General features: G+C 42.6%; 1 protein-coding gene across 1 annotated transcript in view; it reads left to right on the forward strand.

The window, feature by feature from the left end:
* PDZRN3 (PDZ domain containing ring finger 3) overlaps positions 1–20,073 on the forward strand; it is a 240,091-nt gene that overhangs the window by 10,667 nt on the left and 209,351 nt on the right. The window contains exons 2-3 of the mRNA XM_028101784.1: positions 4,319–4,405; positions 10,519–10,626. Coding sequence (XP_027957585.1) covers positions 4,319–4,405; positions 10,519–10,626 — 195 coding nt within the window. The remainder of the gene's footprint in view (positions 1–4,318; positions 4,406–10,518; positions 10,627–20,073) is intronic.

The following is a 20,073-nucleotide window of genomic DNA, read 5'->3' on the forward strand; positions in this document are numbered from 1 at the left end:
GCGATTGTCTGTCTCATTCATACTTCATAATAACCCTGTGAGGTGAGGAGAAACCATTATTATCCCCATTCTGTGGATGAGGAAACTCAACTCGGGTGCTGACTCTGAAGTCCAAGATCTTAACCATTACCTTGTTCCTGTCGGGGTCATAATACTCTTATGACACCCTTCATGGTATAATAGATACTCTTAATTTTTGCCACTATTATTACACAGTCCAAAGAAACCTTGCTTAAAATTCTAATTACAAAACTAATTAGATGCCTAATCCTTCATGACATTTTAATGCGAAGGCTCAGTCTTAGGAGGCAAAGGGATTTTAGAATACAGTGCCAGAATGTACCCGCAGAGCACAAAGAGCATGGACGTTGAAGTCCCGTGGACCTTGATTCCTGGCTCGCCTTCCTTGCAGCTGTGTGATCTTAAGCAAATGTCTGCATTTCTTGGAACCTCAGTTTCTCAGGTGTAAAGCATGAATACAATGCCTGCTTCAAAAAGCTGATGTTCTAGATAATCCGTTGTTTATCTGAAATAGAGCTCTTTCCCTTCTTTGTTTTGCTTCATCAGGCCATTGCGAAGATTTCAAAGCATAGATTATGATAAACTACCAAAACAGATCAATACTGGTTAAATTTTCCTTTAGATGAAAGAGCCGCTCATTAACACCATCTCTGTGAAAAGTCAGCAAAGCATCGATGCGAACCTTTGCCCTGGTGCCATTTATATGTCTCTAATTGGTGGAGCATCACTGAATGAGAACTATTTAAATGCCCTTTATCCTGATGCATTTTCAGCTCAGGAACGGGTTAGATGATTAAGCAGGAATTAAAGTTAACATGTTAAATGTGCTGTGCAAAAGTCCAGTGTATAAATTCTCTATTCAGGTTTTTTTTCTGAAGAATTAGAAATTAGAGTAGTTAAGGTTGCTTTGAGGGGAGAGGAATGGAAAGGAAAAGCCAGAATCAAGTTCATGGTGTCTGAGGAAAAGTTAGATGGAGAAATGAAAGGAATTCAACCCCGACAGAGCTTTTCTCTTCTCCTGTTATTGCTCCCAGCATTGTGTGGTAAATCTTCCATGTGTTGGCCCAGTCCTAAAATAGGCAATGGCACCTAAAGCCTGTTGTAACCCTCCTGGATTGCAGACTTCGTCAAGATGCTTGTAGAAATAAGAACACCCCTTCTTTTCTCCCCAGTGATTGCAACTGGCAAGGAAGCGTAGACTGTCAACCTGATTGTTCCAGTACGTGTTTGCAAATAGCTGTTCGGCTGAGGAATGGCGTGTCTCAGGCATTGTCTCACTTCTCCCTGGAGAGAGATCTCTGAGGCTAGGTGCAGACTTAGGTGTCTGGGCATCTCAGGTTGGGTCTTCAGGAGAGAAATCGTTCAGTGAACAGTTGGAGTTTTGTTCCGACATTGGTTTCCTGGGTAAGACTTCCTATCATGAGTTCCTTTATGGAACTTTTTGGAACTCTAACAACTGAACCATCTTGAGAAGGACCTAAGATACTGCTATGCTGCATGGCATTCTTTTTTACATTCCACATGAAAAGGGAGTGGTAGGGAAGAGTAATTGGGGTCTAGAATCAGAGAGCATGGGTCTAAATCCCAGCTTGACATCAACTCTTACTAGCTCTTCCCTCCTGTATCATGAGGGCGGTAATCATGCCAGTTGATGAGATGGGTGGGATTTATTAAAGAAAATAAAGCAGTTACATGTTTAATATCATTTCTGGCACGTAGTAAGCAGCCAGTAAATGTTGACTGTTATCATTGTTAATGCAGGATAATAAGATTTCTTTTTCTTTCATTTTTAGAAAGAATGGTTATCACACAGTAGATTTAAAACTAGCCTTAAAAAATGTGATTTTGTGTTCTCTTCCCTGCATCATTTGAGATTGTCAGACTGGAGCCATCTGCCTTGGATTACCGTGTAACTGTGTAGTTTCTATCATTAATTATGAAAGCCAGAAATGTAGGCTATGTGTGATAACTCACTCAAATTCCAATGTATTTCTAACTTTTTCACCCCTCTAACATAGCAAGGCAAGAAATGGACTTACCAAGATTTTCCTTTCCCAAGGCAGAGAGATTTAAACTCTTTCAGTTAGTGAATCCTCCCATTTACATTTCAGAACTATCAGGTTGATCCTGAGTGTTTATTCTGTTAGAGCAGGGACAGTTGTTGCCTGTTAACTAGTGCAGGAAAAATTAATTACATCGATAGCATTGACAGATGCTCTGGATGGTGATGCTGTGGAGTGGAAATATTTTTTGAAAAATCAGTAAGTTGTTATTATAGAGGCTTTGCTGGTGTTGGTTAGGTACAGTAGCTTGATAGAGACTGGTTCTCTTTAAATTAAAATACTCTATTTTACATATGATGTAAGTGAGCCTGTGGAAATGAATATTTTGTTGCATTGTTCTTAGAGGACACCTAGTTCTTTCATTAAAGACTGTCCTTTTCTTTCTTTGTTTTTAAGATTTTATTTATTTCTTTGACACAGAGCACAAGCAGGGGGAGCGGCTCGCAGAGGGAGAAACAGGCTCCCCACTGAGCAGGGAGCCCAATGCAGGACTCATTCCCAGTACCCAGGGATCATGACCTCAGCTGAAGGCAGATGCTTAACTGACTGAGCCAACCAGGCGCCCCAAGACTGTCTTTTTCTAATGAAAAATTGCCATTTTTTGTTTTTATAGAGCTTTAACAATTGATGCTTAGACTTATGTAACATTTTTGAAATTAAAAATTCAAATATTTTTAATTCTGTACACTAAGTGGTCATGAGAAACAATTGTGGTTACTAAAAACTTTAAGCATGGAGATAATTTTACATATTGAGGCCCATTAGTCATCTATATGCATTAATTTTTTTCCTTTGGTTCTGTTGGGCACAGTTCTGCCGCCAGAGTTTTGCATTGACAACTAGCAGTAAATGGAGCTTCAGAAAAGCCATTGGCACTGCCTGTCATTTCGAAAGCATGGTTTCCCTTGCCAGTGTGACTGGGTCAGATCCTTGCATTTGTGCCCTTCAAATGTGGTCATTTATTTCCACAGGAAAAGGAGGAGGCAAAGGTTTGATCAGGAAGCAGTCAACATCAGAATTAAATCTATTTTGTGATGAGCTGTTAGTGTTGGTTAATGGGAGTATTTCATATATTCTAAAAATGCAGCATTTAAGTAATACCATGTTTAGGGGTGCCTGGGTGGCCCAGTTGGTTAAGCGACTGCATTCGGCTCAGGTCATGATCCTGGAGTCCCAGGATCGAGTCCCACATCAGGCTCCCTGATCAGTGGGAAGTCTGCTTCTCCCTCTGACCCTGCTCTCTCTCTCTCTCAAATAAATAAATAAAATCTTAAAAAAGTAATACCACGTTTAAGCAGAAACCGCAAATGAAGCTTTTACAAGTATCTGCAGTCCGTATTTGTGAAGTTTGGTGCATCATTCCGATCACGGAAACACTTCAGAGGTATCTCCGTGAGCTGAGTGTGTACGTCAAAGCTTGTTTAGTGACCGTGTACATAGAAGCCTAAACCTATTTTTACTCACCTGTCTGTTAACTTGAGAGTGTTAGTTAAGGTGTCGTGGCATCTCTGTCCCTTTCGGCTGTTGAACACGGCCTGTGCGAGCTGCCTGGGGGACTTGGACTTGTGGGTTTTAAAGGGGTTCACACTGACCAGCCTCCTTTGAACAGAGTGTTTTCTGTTAAACAGCCTGGCATCTCCTATGGCCTGGACAGTCATTACTTTGTGAAAGGGCCCCGCTCCCCCTTTCAGTGAGATGCAAGATCTTTCTGTTTCCCCTCCACATTTGCGTCGGACTTTTCACGGACTGCTTCCCCCTCAAGCCTGCCAGACACAGATGACTATTGACAGGCCGTCCATGCACTCAGACTTCCGAGAGCGCTGCTCCTGGAACCTTCCGTGACAGAACGTGAATGCTGCTGTTGAGATTGGTTGAAGAACAAACAGAAAGTAGCTGTCTAGACAGCCGGCCGGGGTGGGCCGTCAAAGGAGAGATGCGTTTGCAGACGACCACCGAGTCATTGATAGACCATGTTCATTAGGCATGTCTGGACATCGCCGGACATTCTTACGTGAGCACTGCAGGGTTAGGCGGGGCCTAGAAATATCTGTAACCTCCTCAGCCCAGGACACCATTTCAGCTGGGGCCCTAAAAGTTTCCTTGCTTAAACTGCCCAAGAGACAGAGGAGTGTGAAGGATGACCTGAGTCCATGAGTCCACTTAGATACAAAGAAAATTGCAACCATCGATTCCCTGTTGGTAAATAAAATTTTGAACTCATTTGTTCCTCACAGGGTGAAGAAACCAAAAGTCTGACTCTTGTCCTCCATCGGGACTCTGGTTCCCTGGGATTCAATATTATTGGTGGCCGGCCGTGTGTGGTATGTTAATTACTAAAACGTGTTTTTCCTTGCCCTGCTGCAGTGGGAAGAGGGGTCAAGGTTTGGGGGGGGGGACCCGTGAGGGGTAGGAAACCTTGCTCACCTCATTCTGCTCTCTGTAATTAGAGAGTTCATTGTTTATCTAACATCTTCACCCTCGGGGATTTTTATTTAGTTGTGGTCTACTAAAATAGCATTGTCCTAGTTAATAACAACAGCTTATCTAAACTGTTTAGGTCTTGGGGGAGCATGTCTGGTGGTGTAGCAGCAGAGCAGAAGAAAGTTGTGGGAGATGTGTGCACTTGGAACTGGGTAACTGAGCTGGAGCGTGGGCTCTGGGACCGGAAGTCTGAGCTGGAGCTCCGTTCTGTCAGCTCTTCATTAGTCAGGGACCATTCCCTAATTTGTGGGCTGTCGCATCCCTTTGCTTTTTCTCCCACTGCAGCTCTTTTGTCCACCCTATGCATGATTAGCTCCTCCTCCGGGAAGAAGAGGCCAAATTCAGACCAGTCAGTTGAATGGGGAGGAAAATGTCTGCAGAAAGGGCCCTGGGGATAGGACGTGGCAAAGGGCGCGTTGCAGGATCACGCCTTCCATACGGGGCTTATCTGAGTGGGCATCACCTCTTGCTCGTGTCTTCTGCAGATCATTTCCTCGTTGGTTACCTTAAAAGGAAAGTAGTAGTCAAAGGAAAGGAAAGGAGAATCGGATTCACTCATTCAACAAATAATATTGCATAGGGGCTGTTTGGTAGGAGCTGGGAGACACTGTGGAGGCCAGGGAGCCTGGGTCCTTGTGGTCATTGAGTTTATGTCCCTATGGGGGCATCAGGCAAGAAACAAGTAAATGTCACAGTTACAGATTGGGGGACGTGTGATGCAGGAAGAAAAATAGCAGGATGGCAGATGGTAGGTACCAAGGAGCAAGGGGCATCACTGGTCAGGGTGATCAGGAAAGACAGGAGGAAATATTAAGCTGAATCCTAAAGGATAAGAAGATGTCAGGCAACCAGATGTGACTAAACTCTGTGCCTGGGTCTGGCTCACCCTTTGGGAGGAGTTGTCCTGGGGCAGGGCGATTTAAGCTGCATTCTGAAGGATGAGTAGGAGTTTGCTAGATCAGAGGTCCATATATGATATGTTTCGTTAAGCACTCTTAACTGTAAAAAATAAAAAAATGAGCTTATGTAGTTAGCTCTTAAGTTATATATTTGCGGCTGAACTAATACTACATGGCTTATAAAAGTTACATGCAGGGCGCCTGGGTGGCTCAGTTGGTTAAGCGACTGCCTTCGGCTCAGGTCATGATCCTGGAGTCCTGGGATCGAGTCCCACATCAGGCTCCCTGCTCAGTGGGGAGTCTGCTTCTCCCTCTGACCCTCCCCCCTCTCGTGCTCTCTCTCTCATACTCTCTCTCTCTCTCAAGTAAATAAAAAAATCTTAAAAAAAAAAGTTACATGCAAAATGGAGCATTTTAAATGATGAAATTAAAACATGATAAATACAATTTCTCTTATGTCCTTTCATCGTCCCAATGCCCTGCATCACACGTGTCCACCTTTGGAGAGCACTGAGCTAGAAGAAAGTGAACAGACCCAAGGAAGCCCACGCAAAGCCTGGAACAGCCCCAGAGTGGGCATTTGGGGGAGCTGCCAAGAGTACAGCGTCACTGGAGTCAAGGGGTGGGCAGGAGGTGATCAGAAAGAGACCTGAAGAAGATGGGAGAGTTAGCATGAGGAGGAGTATGTTGAGTTCCCCTCGCTTTTGGCCAAAGGCACGGTTTCAAAAACATACGTGTTCTATTATAAGAAATGACAGCTTAGTTATAAGCAATGCACGGTCATTAAGTGATGGACTGATGCATTATCTGCCCTAAACTTAGCTACAGAAGAGAACCCTTCAGACAATGAGATTAAACTATGAGAAGGAAGGGGTGGGGGCAGGGGGCACCCCCACTTTACTGAGCCCCAGGGATGGGCACACACAGTGGTTTGTTTCGTCGTCTCACGGAAATTCTTAAGACGTGGTCCCGTTGGTACCTTTTTTCTTTCTTTCTTTGCCAGTTGGCTGAGCAACCAGGCAGCATGTCGTGGTGCTGCTCTGCTTGTGTTCTGGCTACTGGGCAGGGGGCAGTGGGGGTGTCAGGGAACGCGCTCCAGCAAAGGGGAGGGATGAGGGAGCAGATTGGGACTCGGATGTCTGCGTAGTTGGTCCCAGGAAACAACAGGACTGGCCCTGGTCTGTGTTCCCCAGCTTACCCTCGAGAACGTGTTGTAGAACGTGCTTTGCCTTGCCGATGAGCTTGAGTAACAGAGGCTGTCCCTCGTTTGGCTTCATAATCGTTAAATCTCCTCTCCCCACCCACTGTTACCAGTTTTAAGAAATGACTTCAACAAACCAAAGTGCACCTCACTGTTAGATGTTTCAGAAACTTCCACGGCCAAAAGAACCCAAACCAGGAAGGTCCCTTCTCTGCCTCGCCAGAGTGTATATAGGAAAAAGGAGCCCAATGTTTGAAAATGCTTGAAATGGGATGCCTGGGTGGCTGAGCATTGAGCATCTGCCTTTGGCTCAGGTCATGATTCCAGGGTCCTGGGATCGAGCCCCACATTGCGCTCCTTGCTCAGCGGGGAGCCTGCTTCTCCCTCTGCCTGCCATTCTCCCTGCTTGTGCTCTCTCTCTGACAAATAAATAAATAAAATCTTTAAAAAAAAAAAAAAGAAAAATGCTTGAAATGGAGAGGCATGCCTATGTCTTGGTGATGGTTGGAGAACTTACTATGTGTTTGTTTTACGTCCCTCCCCGGGAGCAAAAGGACACTCTCAGCCTCATTGAAATATGGTTCTTACTTGTGCTTATCAAAGTACATGTTTTAGGTTATTTTCTTTCTCCTTTAAAAAGCTGATTGAAGTGCAAGCCAGAGTGAATTTTGTAGCTTTCGTAAGCATTCTCAGTTCATGTGGTCTTTTTGCAAGAACTATATGCATGTCCCCTGGAGGAAAGTTTAATTCCATATGCATGTGGTTGCAATAGTGGTTTTTTTTTTTTTAAAACTTGTCCTGATTAGCAGAAATCGCATAATGAACCCTAAATGTATTCTGAACTGTTGCCTGGAAATCTGGCAGGTCATTGAGAACGTGCTAAAAAGCCAAGATGAGCAACAATGCACACTCATTGTTAGTACTGGAAGTAGAATGCAATACACATGACGTGTGTGTTTCCCAAGGAATTCTTGTGTTAGACGCTTGGTTGGGTTGTGACATAGGCCCAACCCGGGGTGGGGGCGCTGACATAAGGCTTTTCATTGCATGATGCACTGCTCTTAGCAATATCACACCATTCATTCATTAATTCTTATATCCCTAAAGAAACAGCATCCAGTCTGGTGTATCAGACCTTTCACTTCAGCCTTTGGCAAGTGTACTTCATTGTCAAGTACCCCTGGGATGAAAACAATCCCTTTTATTTTTCCTTTTCTCAAGCCAGCAAAACAACAAATCCCAAGCCTTGTTAGTTCACCTTGATAAATAGCTCTGACTTAAAATGTATTAGGAGAGGAGCCAAACAAACTAAGAACAGAGAGACGTCTTTTAAGAGACACATCTAGCTATCCAGGATGGAATTGATTTGGCTTTCTTTGATTTTGTCCTCTCTGTATTTTTTTTGCATTCTGTTTCCACCTCCTACCACTGTCTTAATTTAACCTGAATTGTGCTATTTGCTTTTGCTTGTTTCTGTTTTTTTGCTTGAACTTAGTTGCTCTCTTAAGAAAAATTACTTGTGCATGAGGTAGTATTCTGCAAAACAGACCAAAGCCAAAATCCCCTCCCCCATCTCCCTCTTCCTCTCCAGCCAAGAAATGCAAAGCAATTAATTCAGAGTAAGCACGGATCTCTTTTCATTGGATATATTGATATCACCTCTTAGGGAACTCAAGATTGTTCATAAATCCTTTGTGGTCGAGGCTCTTTGGGTTTGTCCAGTGGAATATTCCATAGCCTGGAATGTGGAACTTTTGAGTTCATGTATATTTTTGAGATTTTTGTGGCAATCCCACTTCTGTGGGAGTCGGTATTGCACATGGAGCTTATGTAAGGGAGTTGAACTGTCCTCAGTTTGAAACTGACCTATGCTACTTTTTAGCTGTGTGACCTTGGGCAAGTTACTTAACCTCTCTCTGTCTTAGGTTTTTCATCTATGAAATGGATAATAATATAGTACTTAAGGTTTGTGGTTATTGTGAGGATGAAATGGGACACAGTACTCACTACCTACCTAGTATGTACTCAGTAAATAGAAGCTGTTGCACAGCCGTGTACTCCTATTTGAGCTGTGCATGCAGGGAGATCCACGAATGCCCTGGGATGAGTGCATTAGTGACGCAGCTGTGAGAGACAAAGGAGGCAGGGAGAAATTCAGACAGTGAAGGGTTAGTGTGCGGTGGGCCGGTGTAGGGTGCCGTGGTGCTGGGCGGGCTGCCTTTTGAGGATAGCTGATCTAATACAGCACCCACATCCTTGCTGACCCTCCTCTCTTGGAGAGTGTTGATAGAATCCAGATGGCAGTTTAGAGACCTGTCTTTGTCATGGGGGGATAAATGTTGGGAAGAACACTTAATGCTCATTTTAGGTTGTGATTTTGGTTTCTTTTGAATCCTATTTATAACATTAGAGAGAGAGAGACAGAGAGAGAGAGAGTGTGTGTGTGTGTGTGTGTTTGAGAGAAAGGGGTGGGGAGGGAGGGAGAGAGAGAAGAGGTACGGAATGTGCATTTTCTCACTCTTGGCCATCACTCTTGCCCTGGAAGGGGTAGATCGAACCACATTTAAAGTTATGCCTTTCCCCTTTAGAATATAGGATTTTTTTTTTTCTATTTAAAGAGAAAGATTTTATATTTTCATGGTTACTTCTTAACAAATGGAATTTATATGTGTTTCTATGTACAGAAATTATTATTAAAATAGATCTTCTTATGGCATTATGGCAAAGAATTTACCATAATGGTAGGATTTGGAGTTTCTGTGGAAGATCCTGAAATTACTTTTCAAATGCTTTTGTTTGGGAACAATACTTTAACTTATAAATCCATCTGTTAATCACTAGAAATGTAATCCACACACTTGGAGAGAATTCATCCCAGTGCTGTTTGGAAAGAAGTTCATGAACAAGCTGTGAGGGTTTTTTTATGGGCTTGTTGGAACTTTTTGATTTTAAATGAAGGAAGGAGTTTGAGCAGCAAGCCGTTGCCTTTCCCAGAAAGTTTCGGTCCAGATTTTGAAAGATCTAAAGGGATTTGAGATCGGATGACAATTTGGCTTGGGGTGGTGGTGGTGAGCTTTTCTGATGTAAATCTGAGCGCACATAAAACACCTATTTTCACAATCAGATTATTGGATATTTAAAGGTTTTAATCGTACTCTGAGCTGGTAAGGATATGGGAAAACACTCTAATGAGCTATCAATGCATACTGTGGCAACATCCATCAAATCTCCATATCCTTGGACCTGCCAGTTCCATTGCTAGGGATTTGCCTCAGATACATACTGCAAAAGGTATTTCATAGTACAGATAGGAAGGTAGTGGAGACATCATCGTCTCCAAGAGCGACAATTAGAAACAGTGGTAATTATCCTGATATTGGGGTACTGTTCAGCCGCTTAAGGGAGTTAAGCTGGACAGTACGACTGGTGAAAAATCTCTAAGATTGTAAACTTGACAGAGGCAAGATGCACAGGATGGGGAGGGCATACCCCATGCACACACATACTATCTGTGTGCATGAAAAAGGACCAGATACATGTTTAGGAAAGTGATCTATGAAGAATGTTTTGGAAAGGATGCGTAAACTGCAAACAGGTGCTATATAGAGGGGGAAAACACAATGGGTAGGAAGTGGCAGGGACTTATTTTATACCCTTTGGTTATGGTTTGAGGTATTTTACCATGTGTATATGTTAATTTTAGATTAAAACAGAAATTACGGGTAACAGATGGGCTTTTGCCCCATTGCCACTTTGACATGAGCAAGAGTCCATTACAGTTTAAGAGTGTAAGCTTTATTTTCATGACCAGGTTAATGCCTAGCATTCATGTGTGTGTTTTTTTAACCCAAAGGACAATCAAGATGGATCATCCACTGAAGGAATCTTTGTATCCAAAATAGTTGACAGTGGGCCCGCAGCCAAGGACGGAGGCCTGCAAATTCATGACAGGATTATTGAGGTATGTGAACACTGGCCAGTGTCTTTTAATAGGTTGAATGCCATCCCGTCTTCGTCTGGTTTGGTGCAAGATGTTCGGTCGGCCTAAGCTGGTGGATGGTTGGGCAGGAGAACTCTCCCATTGTGTGGGACTACAGAGAGCGCTGATTGCCTTGGTGTTAAGTTTTTGTTTATATTAAATATAGAGAAGCCAGATTATGAGTGGCATGTTCACAGTTTGGCTGTCTTCCCGCAGCCTCGCATCTGTTTTGTATGCTTCAGTTATAGCTTTGTGTGAAAGCCATTGGAGAGTTGTATGTTAGTTAGAACCAGATGAGCAACCCCTGTTGTACACATTGTGTCGGTGTTCGCGTTGGTTACCGGGGTAAAATCGTGTCCGCTCTGGAGGCTTGATCGTGTCCTCCCAGTTCATGGCACACAGTTACTGCTACGGATGCATTGTTCTCTCTTCTGGGTTTGTCTGTTGTCCGGTGTACAAGGTGATTGTCCAGGGATGTGCAGGCAGAGGTCGATATTCAGGATAGTCACTCACATCATCCCAAGTTCTTCATTCTTCACGGAGCATTTTAAGCCTTTATAGAGTAGGTTTATGGATTTGCTCTGGGGGAGGTGGATCTCTACCCCATCATCCAGCGCATTGCAGTAGGGTCACACAATGTCCTAGGATGCTCCAGCTTGCCAAAAGGGAAAGAATTATTCATTGCCTTCTGGTATGGGCTCTTGGTGCAAAGTTGGACACAATGGACTATTTTTTGCTGGTGTTTTTTGACCATTTTGACTGCTCTCTTAATGGGTAAATACATGGACTAAGTTGTCGGGTCTCCTGTGAGGAAGAATTAGATAGGAGAGTCCAGGATGATACGTTGCATCCCACAAGAACGGCACCACGGGCCATAGCCATGACAGGGCACATTAGACGGGGAACCGGAAAAACAGCCCTGATGCCGCTGATGCTTGTTCAAACACATTGGCAGAGCGTCTGTATTTCTTGAGTGTTTTCATGGTCCCTTTCAAAACTTCGGACAGAGTGGGAACTCTATGAGATAAGCCATGAGCGAAGTTCACATAACCCACTGGAGTTTGGCCGCATGCTTCTCCTGGGGAAGGGAGCCTGGGAAGACAGAGAACAAAGTCTCGCCTTTCCATTCTTGTTTGGATGAATTCCTCAGTGTGCGAAGCAGTACGCTTTAGGATCGTTTATATCCTCGGGAAAACATATGGTTAAAACTCACAGGGAAAACAAACTGAACACGTTAGGGTCTAAGAATCACCGTTCTGAGGGATCAGGTACATCGTGGTAGCGTACATATGAAAAGGATACTTGATTTTGTTTTCAGGACGTTATTAATATTGTTACACCCCATTGACTTTTTGAAGCGTTCTTAAACTTGGAGCTCTTTTTACTGCCTGTTTTAGGGTCCATCTTTGTACTTCCCAGGTCGGGGGAGTGGATTTTCCCTAACAGGAATTTGCTTGTGCAAGAGCACTTTCTCAAGAGCTCAAAGGCATACTTACTGTCTTTTTTTTTTTTTTAAGAAAGAATACATTTTCTGAGGCTATTGTCCAGAAAGATAATTACAGCTTCCGTTGCCAAGGGTTTGGTGGAACAGCCAGTTTCTCTAAGTAATGGAATTTCATTGCTCTTATGTTTTGCAAATGAGAAATCTACAGCTGGGCAGGATTTTCTCTTGGCAAAGGGGGGATCCGTATTGGAAATGTGGAGGATGGTTTCTGGTAAGTCACATTCCCCTTTTGGACAGTATGTAAAATATTAATCACGTCCCGGTGTTGAGTTGGAAAAGAAGGATGATCACAATAGAGCAACAATATATGTGTCACTGCAGTTGACACACCATGCCCTTCTCAGTTAAGTCCTGATGTCTTTTGACAGGACACAGTGATTCCCATGACTGAAAAATGTATACCCTGGTTCACCTCATCTCTGTCGGAGTTTATTACCAGGCATAAATTTGATTATTTTAAGTGTATCTGTGTTTCATCACGAAGGAGAGTCGGGCACTCTCTAGTTTTCCACCATATTTCTTCCTTTTCAGGGAGACTACCACCAGACTTCCACTATAAGAACCTCGATTCTTGCAGAAGGGTGCTTTTGTATTAAATCCACAGAGACTCACTGAGCCTGGTAGTTACTGCAGAGTCTTCAGTTCCTCTACTCCCACGCCTGTCTGTCCCCCGAGACCAGAGTGGTTGTCCCCACCCGTCTCAGAGCCAGGCCCACTCTCTTCCATTTTTTTTATAACAAATACTTTTCAGTGCCACCAATCCTGTTGTGAAATGAAATTTATAAGTAATATTTACATACATACACACCTAATTGTAAGATCTCTATATGCCGTAATAGAAAAATAAAAGGAAGGTACTTGATACTAAAATACATGTATCAGGATGAGAACGCATGGGCACAGTGACGCTGGAAGACCCCACGATGCTGCAGAGGCTTGCGCCTCCTTGTAGACTCAACATGAGGTCCCAGCTGTGAAGGCTACCAGAGCAGGAGGTGGTGCTGGGGACTCAGGCGCTGGGAGCACTGGCTCCATGTGATCCAATTTTCTGCAGTGGTGAACAGAGTGGGGTTCAGTTTTGGCACAGCAAAGTACAGTCGTCTTGTGATTTGCACACCTCCGTGTGTGTGTGTGTGTGTGTATTTTTAAAATTGTGCTAAAATATACATAACATTTAACCATTTTTAATTATACCTTTCTGTGGCATTAAGTACATTCACACTGTTGTGCAGCCATCACCACCATCCATCTCCAGAACTTTTTCATCTTCCTACAGTGGAACGGTACTCATTAAACAACTCCCCACTCCCTCTACCCTCAGCTCCTGGAGGCCCCCCATTTTGCTTGCTGTTTCTGTGCATTTGACTAGGTACTCCATGTAAGTGGAATCATACGGTATTTGTCTTTTTGTGTCTGGCTTATTTCATCTAGCGGGATTCATCCAGGTTCATTCGTATTGGAAGATGTGTCTGAATTACTTCCTTTTTAAGGCTAAATACTATCCCACTGTATGTATAGATGCGTATACCACATTTTGTTTATCTCTCCGTCCATTGACAGGCACTTGGTTTACTCCTACCTTTTGACTGTTGTGAATAATACTGCTATGAATAAGGGTGTACAATTTATATATATTTAAACTGAAAAAAAAAAAAAGAACCGTTAGTGTTTAAATGTAAAAGCGAGTGAGGGTCTCCACTCAGGTAATTATAAAACATCTGTTATTTTACCTTCATGAAGGTCTGGCAGGGTATGTGGAAGTTGCAGTAGAAGCATAAAAAATGTGCACTGCATGGAACTCTGTGCATTGTAGGACTTCTGGCATCCCTGGTCCCCACCCCAATCATTGTGCCAGTGAGTGCCCCCACAGATTTCTAGCACTACTTCAGGGTGTGATAGGGGTACCAGGGAGAATCACTAGATTAGAGATGGATCTTATTCCAAGACCTTATGATGTGAGGTGAGTTGCTTCAGGAGCAGAGTTGTCAGCATTCCCCCCTTCTGGCTGTCTGCTTGGATTCCCTGTCCGAGAGCTCTCAAGGCCTCATAAGAAAGCCTGAGCTGTCCTGGGCTAGAAATCCTGGGCCCCCTCTTCCCACATGGTTACAGCTTTGGAGCATGGCTGATCTGGGAGCCCACATTTTTTGTTGGCACCTCCTGTCCCCATCTTTCCTGGATCAGGACAGACAGTCGGATGTGCCCACCCTCCCTCATATCTGACACTGAGATACAGCAACTTCCAACTTACTCAGTATTTGCTTCTGATTTTTTTGTGTGTGTCTTCTTCCTATACTTACTTATGAGCTGCCTCAGGCCCTTTTCATAACTTACGACCTCACCTTTGATTGCATATACTCAGATCCTATTTAGAAAACTAAGTTTAATTTCTCCATAGTACTTTTTGTACTCATTCTAAACCATAAATGCCCCAGTGGTTTTAGTTTTTTTGCCTCAGAGCCTCGCCTGCTTTCTGAACTCCCTTTTGAAGACAATGCAATGCTCCTATACCTCAATACCACCAGATTTTTTAAAGGAACTATGCTTTTGTTCTTTGTAATAGCTTGAAACCTTTGGAAAGATCTTCCCAATGCCCCCTGAGTGTGCATTAACCAACGTAAACAGGTTTCATCACATATATAATGCTTTTTTCTGTAACCTCTAGAGTATACTCTGGACCAGTCACATTCTGTACAGTTCTATTGTAAGTGCTTTAGAGAAACCAAAAGGTGAAAAATCACATATAGTTGATATTACCCTCAAAAATCCCTTCAGGATGTCCCATGTGGGCAGCATACATCTCTCCCTAAGTCCATCCAGCTGGTTTCCCCAGCATGGGAGCATCTCGCTGTCTCCTCAGTTGACTACCATATGAGGCATTTGACTGGTTGTGCAAATACCTCATTGGGTGAAATGCTCATGCCAGGAAAAGCACAGAAAAACCAAAGCCTGCTAAGAAACTAGCAAATTCACTTGGAGTCATGTGTGATTGATGGATCCGTTTCTTTCCTGATTCAGTTTTTTTTTTTTTTTTAGCCACACGGCTGGCATGGCAGGTACCTGACCACGTGACACAACTCACTGAAACTCTTACACTTTTGTAGAGGCCGCCCACAGTATCTGTATTTTTCGCCAGTTTTCAGGCTTCTTAAGTTGGAGAACTGAGCTCTTGGCTGCGTTGTACGAGTCTCCCATTTGGTAGTAAGTGTGCTTCTGTAACTGTTGCTGGGTTAAATGGAATGTCCTGTTGTTCTCTGAGAGAGCAGATGTGATAGGGTGCAGTGAAGGGGGTGGGGGGTTGCCAAGAACCATTATTTTGTACAGTCTTCTGTAAGTAAAAAGTGTTTTTGGTGGAAGCGTCAGGATTTGAAGGCCCAACGCTGTGGTCACCGGGGCTGTGAAACCTCAGTGGCTCTGGTGTAAACCAGTTACTCTGTTTTGTTTGCTATAGGTTTAGTTAGTCTGTCATTGCTAATAAGGCTAGTTTACGGGACTGACAAGTTTAACAAGACCTTCCCTTCCAGAGCCAGACTTTGATAGAACAAAATGAGGTTTCACCAGTTGTTACTGGCAGAAGATAATGTTCTGAGACCAACAAAAATTGTAGAATGGCCTGTGAATTCACCTGATGAAGCACTTATTTAAAAAAAAACAACCAAAACTCACTCTTATTAAGATTCTTTTTTTTTTTAAGATTTTATTTATTTATTTGAGAGAGAGAGAGAATGAGAGATAGAGAGCACGGGAGGGAAGAGGGTCAGAGGGAGAAACAGACTCCCTGCCGAGCAGGGAGCCTGATGTGGGACTCGATCCCGGGACTTCAGGATCATGACCTGAGCCGAAGGCAGTCACTTAACCAACTGAGCCACCCAGGTGCCCTAAGATTCTTTTTTAATCGATAAACTTTTATTTTGACATAATTTCAGACCTATATAAATGAATTCCTGTATCATCTTTACCCAGATTCCCCAAATACCCACATCTGTTATATTTATTTGAACCCTTTTCACTCTCTACTCTTAATTCCTAAATATATCAGTGTGTGTGTGTTTTTTAGCAACAAGACGTTCTCTTACATAACTTCAGCACAGTTATCTAAATCAGGAAGTTAGCATTGGTGGGGCTCTGTTATCTAATCTACCGAATTTATTCAGATTTCACTAATAATCCCTATGATGTCCTTTATAGTGAGAGAATCCCAGATCACAGGTTTTATTTAATTGTCATATTTATTTAGTATCTCTTGATAGCACTTACAAAGTTTTTGTCTCACATGCTACTCCTATTTGGAAGAGTACAAACCAGGTCTTTTGTAGTGTGTCTCTCAAGTTGGATTCGTTTGTTGCTCATGAGTGTTGATTTAGGTGGTACATTTTGAGCAAAGGTACCATAGAAGCGATAGTGTGGGCTTCTCAGCACATTCTGTTGGGAGTCACATGATATCAGTTTATCCCTTTATTGGTGACATTAATGTGGACTGCTTGGTTCAAATCCTATCTGCCAGACTTCTCCACTATCAAGTTACTTTTTTCTTCTTTACCTTGTATCTTATGGGGGGATAGCCCCAAGATTTAGATCAAGACACCCAAGGTCAAGTTTCTACCCAGTTACTTACTCTGTGGTCTTGGTGTCCTCAGTGCTGAGCCTCTGTTCCTTCATCTCTAAAAGAGAAGAGCGTTACTGTCTCCCTTACCTAAAAAAATAAAATAGGGATTTTCCTAGTAAGTACAAATGTGAAGAATTGTTTTTTTAAATAAAATTTTAGCATCTGACACAAGAACTTAATGCCAAAGCTAAATATAGAAATCAGCAAAAATAATTTTGAGATCTGTTTTCCTCTTGTTACGTGTTTTAGCAAGAAAACAGTGCTGCTGTAGGGTTATTGAGAAAACTCTGGACAATTTCAGGGAGTCATCCTCTCCAGAATTAATATTGTGACCAATTAAAACCAAATATACCATCTTAAATCCCTGCCTTCTGTTGACTGTACTGATGTATTGACTTTGTTATGTTTATTGGTGGTGGTGGTGTTGTCTTACTATTTTGCTATTAAAACTAGCTTTTAAAAAAAAACAACAGATTTTCAGTGAACATCTTTTTAACAGACATCACTGTACACCAGCCAGATAAATATACAGATGAAGAATGGGACATATGGCATGATGCAATTTGTGTATTTTAAAGGCATTTATATATATTAGTCTTTTCATAGGAAAAATACTCTGAGCTAATAAACATTTTATAGTTATTATAGCAATTTTGTGGGGTGGGATTATGGGCGGTGACTTTGAATTTCTGAAGTCACATTTCTGTAATGTTGGAATTCTCCAAAGTGAGTATTATTTTTATAATCTATAAAAAGGCAAAGATGAAAAAATGTGATGAGTTAGAAGTTTCTTCTGAGTTTTAAATGTCACAAGGCTGACTCCTGCTTGTATATTTCCTTTAAAACATTAGGTGACATTCTCGGGGCACCTGGGTGACTCAGTTGTTTGAGTGTCCGACTCTTGATTTCTGCTCAGGTCATGATCTCAGTGTTGTGAGATGGGGCCCCACCTTGGGCTCCATGCTCAGTGGGGGGGGTCTGCTTGAGATTCTCTCTCTCCCTCTCCCCCTGTTCAGGTGCTCTCACTCTTTTTCCCCAGTATAAATAAATCTTTAAATAAAAATTGAAATAATAAATAAATAATAAATAATAAAAACATAAATAAAAAATAGTAAATAAAAATAAAAATTACTTAACATTCTCATTTCTGAAAGCTCATAGCACCTGCCTCAGGTGTGGAGATGGGTGAATGGCTAGCTTCCAGCTGAAACTCTGGAAACGGCATTCTGACCTCTTTGGCAGAGCATCTCCCCCCCCCCCCCCATTCCCAGCTCAGATGAATCAAAGTTCACTTAGGTTGATAGTGTGTACTTCTGTGGGACTTCTGGCTCCACAGAAGTTTTAAGTTTATCTCTCATGGTCATCTCTTAATAAAAAGACTTAATTAGATCATCCACAAAGCATTTTAAAATCAAGAATAAATCAGAAGTGACTGGTGCCCCCATTAAATTTTTTGGATAAAGATTAGGTCAAAAAAGTAAATTTTTGGTAATTTCGCAAGGACAACAAAACAAAACCACAGACCCTTGACAACAGTACAGATAAGATGCATTTTAGGGGCGCCTGGCTGTCTCAGTCAGTTGAGTGTCCGACTCTTGATTTTGGCTCAGGTCATGATCTCATGGTCCTGAGATCAAGCCCCGTGTAGGGCTCTGTACTCAGTGGGGAATCTGCTTGAGATTCTCTTTGTCCCTCTCCCTCTGCCCCTCCCCACCATGCATGCTTGCTCTCTCAAATAAATCTTTAAAAAAAAGATGCGTTTTATAGCCACTCATCTTCTTTACACATGATATTTAGACACCTTTAAGTATGGGGGTTTTGAGAACAATTTTATTAAAAAATTTTGTCTTTCTCTGTAAGGCAAAATGAGCATACATGTACTTTCATTGAATTTGGAAGACATGTTGGGATGGTCAGACTTAAATGGTAAACTGAAATGTATGGCATTTGCTTCCTGGGAGAGACACTGGGGGGACCCTTCAAAGCAGAAGATTGCTATCATTTTGAAAATAAAAAGTAAGCACAGTGCCTGTAGATTAGGGTGCTGTGAACAGGAGGAGGGAGTGTTGAATTAGAAATTGTCAGTGCAAATTGCAAAGGGAAGACTTGGGGCAGATTGGCCACTGTGAGCACGGATCTGCCATTATGCCACTTTCCCTGGGGACTCTGAATACCCCGGGGTGGGAAGCTGCAACAACAAGGCTTCCCCTGATGATGATTAATGGTCCCCCAGAGCCTCACAGGGGAGAGTAGCCGGTACAGGGCTCGTCTGCCCTTGCCACACCGAGTGCCACGGGGCTCCAAGGACATCTTTGCCTCGTACCCTGTCTTTGTCTATTTGGATAGCCATTTGAACCTCAAAGAGTGTGTCCCACCCCTTCTCTCCTGAGGGTGGCACTCCCTGTTGCCTTTTTGGCTCTTCTGATTCTCTTAATTGATGCTTCATCACTTCCTCTTTTCCTGCTGGTCCTAATGAGTCATTTGACAGCTCTCTGGGGTCAGGAGAACTGAACGCCTCAGAGTGTTGGTTTCACAGCTGTTCTGCCACCTCCCAAAAGAGACATTCCAGTCCATTTTAAAATGTGCTAGATATATATATGTGTGTGTATATATATATATTTTTCAACATTTGGAGAAACTCTGGGAACAATCAATTTTGGCAGTCTCTAATCAAAGAAGACAGTTTTTATTCTTTTCATAGAATGATTGTTGCCGAATGATTGAAATATTACGTTTCCGGACACATTGATTTCGGAATTTATTAGCTAGACACTTACAACTTCTATCCAAAAAATTACTAGGTGTTTATTGAAACATTTGGGAGGAAAAAAGATTATATAGAGTGATCTATGGCTTGTGGCTTATTAAAAATCTTCATGTTGTATGAGTTCTTGGGATAATAGCAAAGAGAAACCACTAGCTGGCATATGTTTGCTTTTTGCATGGGCAAAATCCTCCCTAATCTAGAGAGGTCAGGATCCATAGAGAGCTAAAATGTGGTCCCTGGCTCTAGGGTGTTCACTCGTTAAGACCAGTGTATGGAGCAAGGTGACTGACACTAGGGTTATAGGAAAGCCGGTAAGTGTATAGATTGGCTAAGAGTCACACACTCTGGAATCAGACCAGATTTTGAATTCTAGTTCACCATTTGCTACTTAAAAGTAGAACTGCCAGTCATTTTTCCAGCAAAAGATGGGTTTATCTAGACATAGCTGAGAATTTGAATCTGGGGCAAGCAAGCTATGGAAAAACCATAGGCAAAGACCAAAAAACAAAAGAGAGGAACATCATTTTATGGAAAAGAAGGAGGAACTTGGAAGGC

This window comes from Eumetopias jubatus, unplaced genomic scaffold (genome assembly GCF_037043125.1).
Source record: "Eumetopias jubatus isolate StellerSeaLion01/CBP00866 unplaced genomic scaffold, mEumJub1_p1.0 scaffold_1, whole genome shotgun sequence".
Lineage (NCBI taxonomy): Eukaryota > Metazoa > Chordata > Mammalia > Carnivora > Otariidae > Eumetopias > Eumetopias jubatus.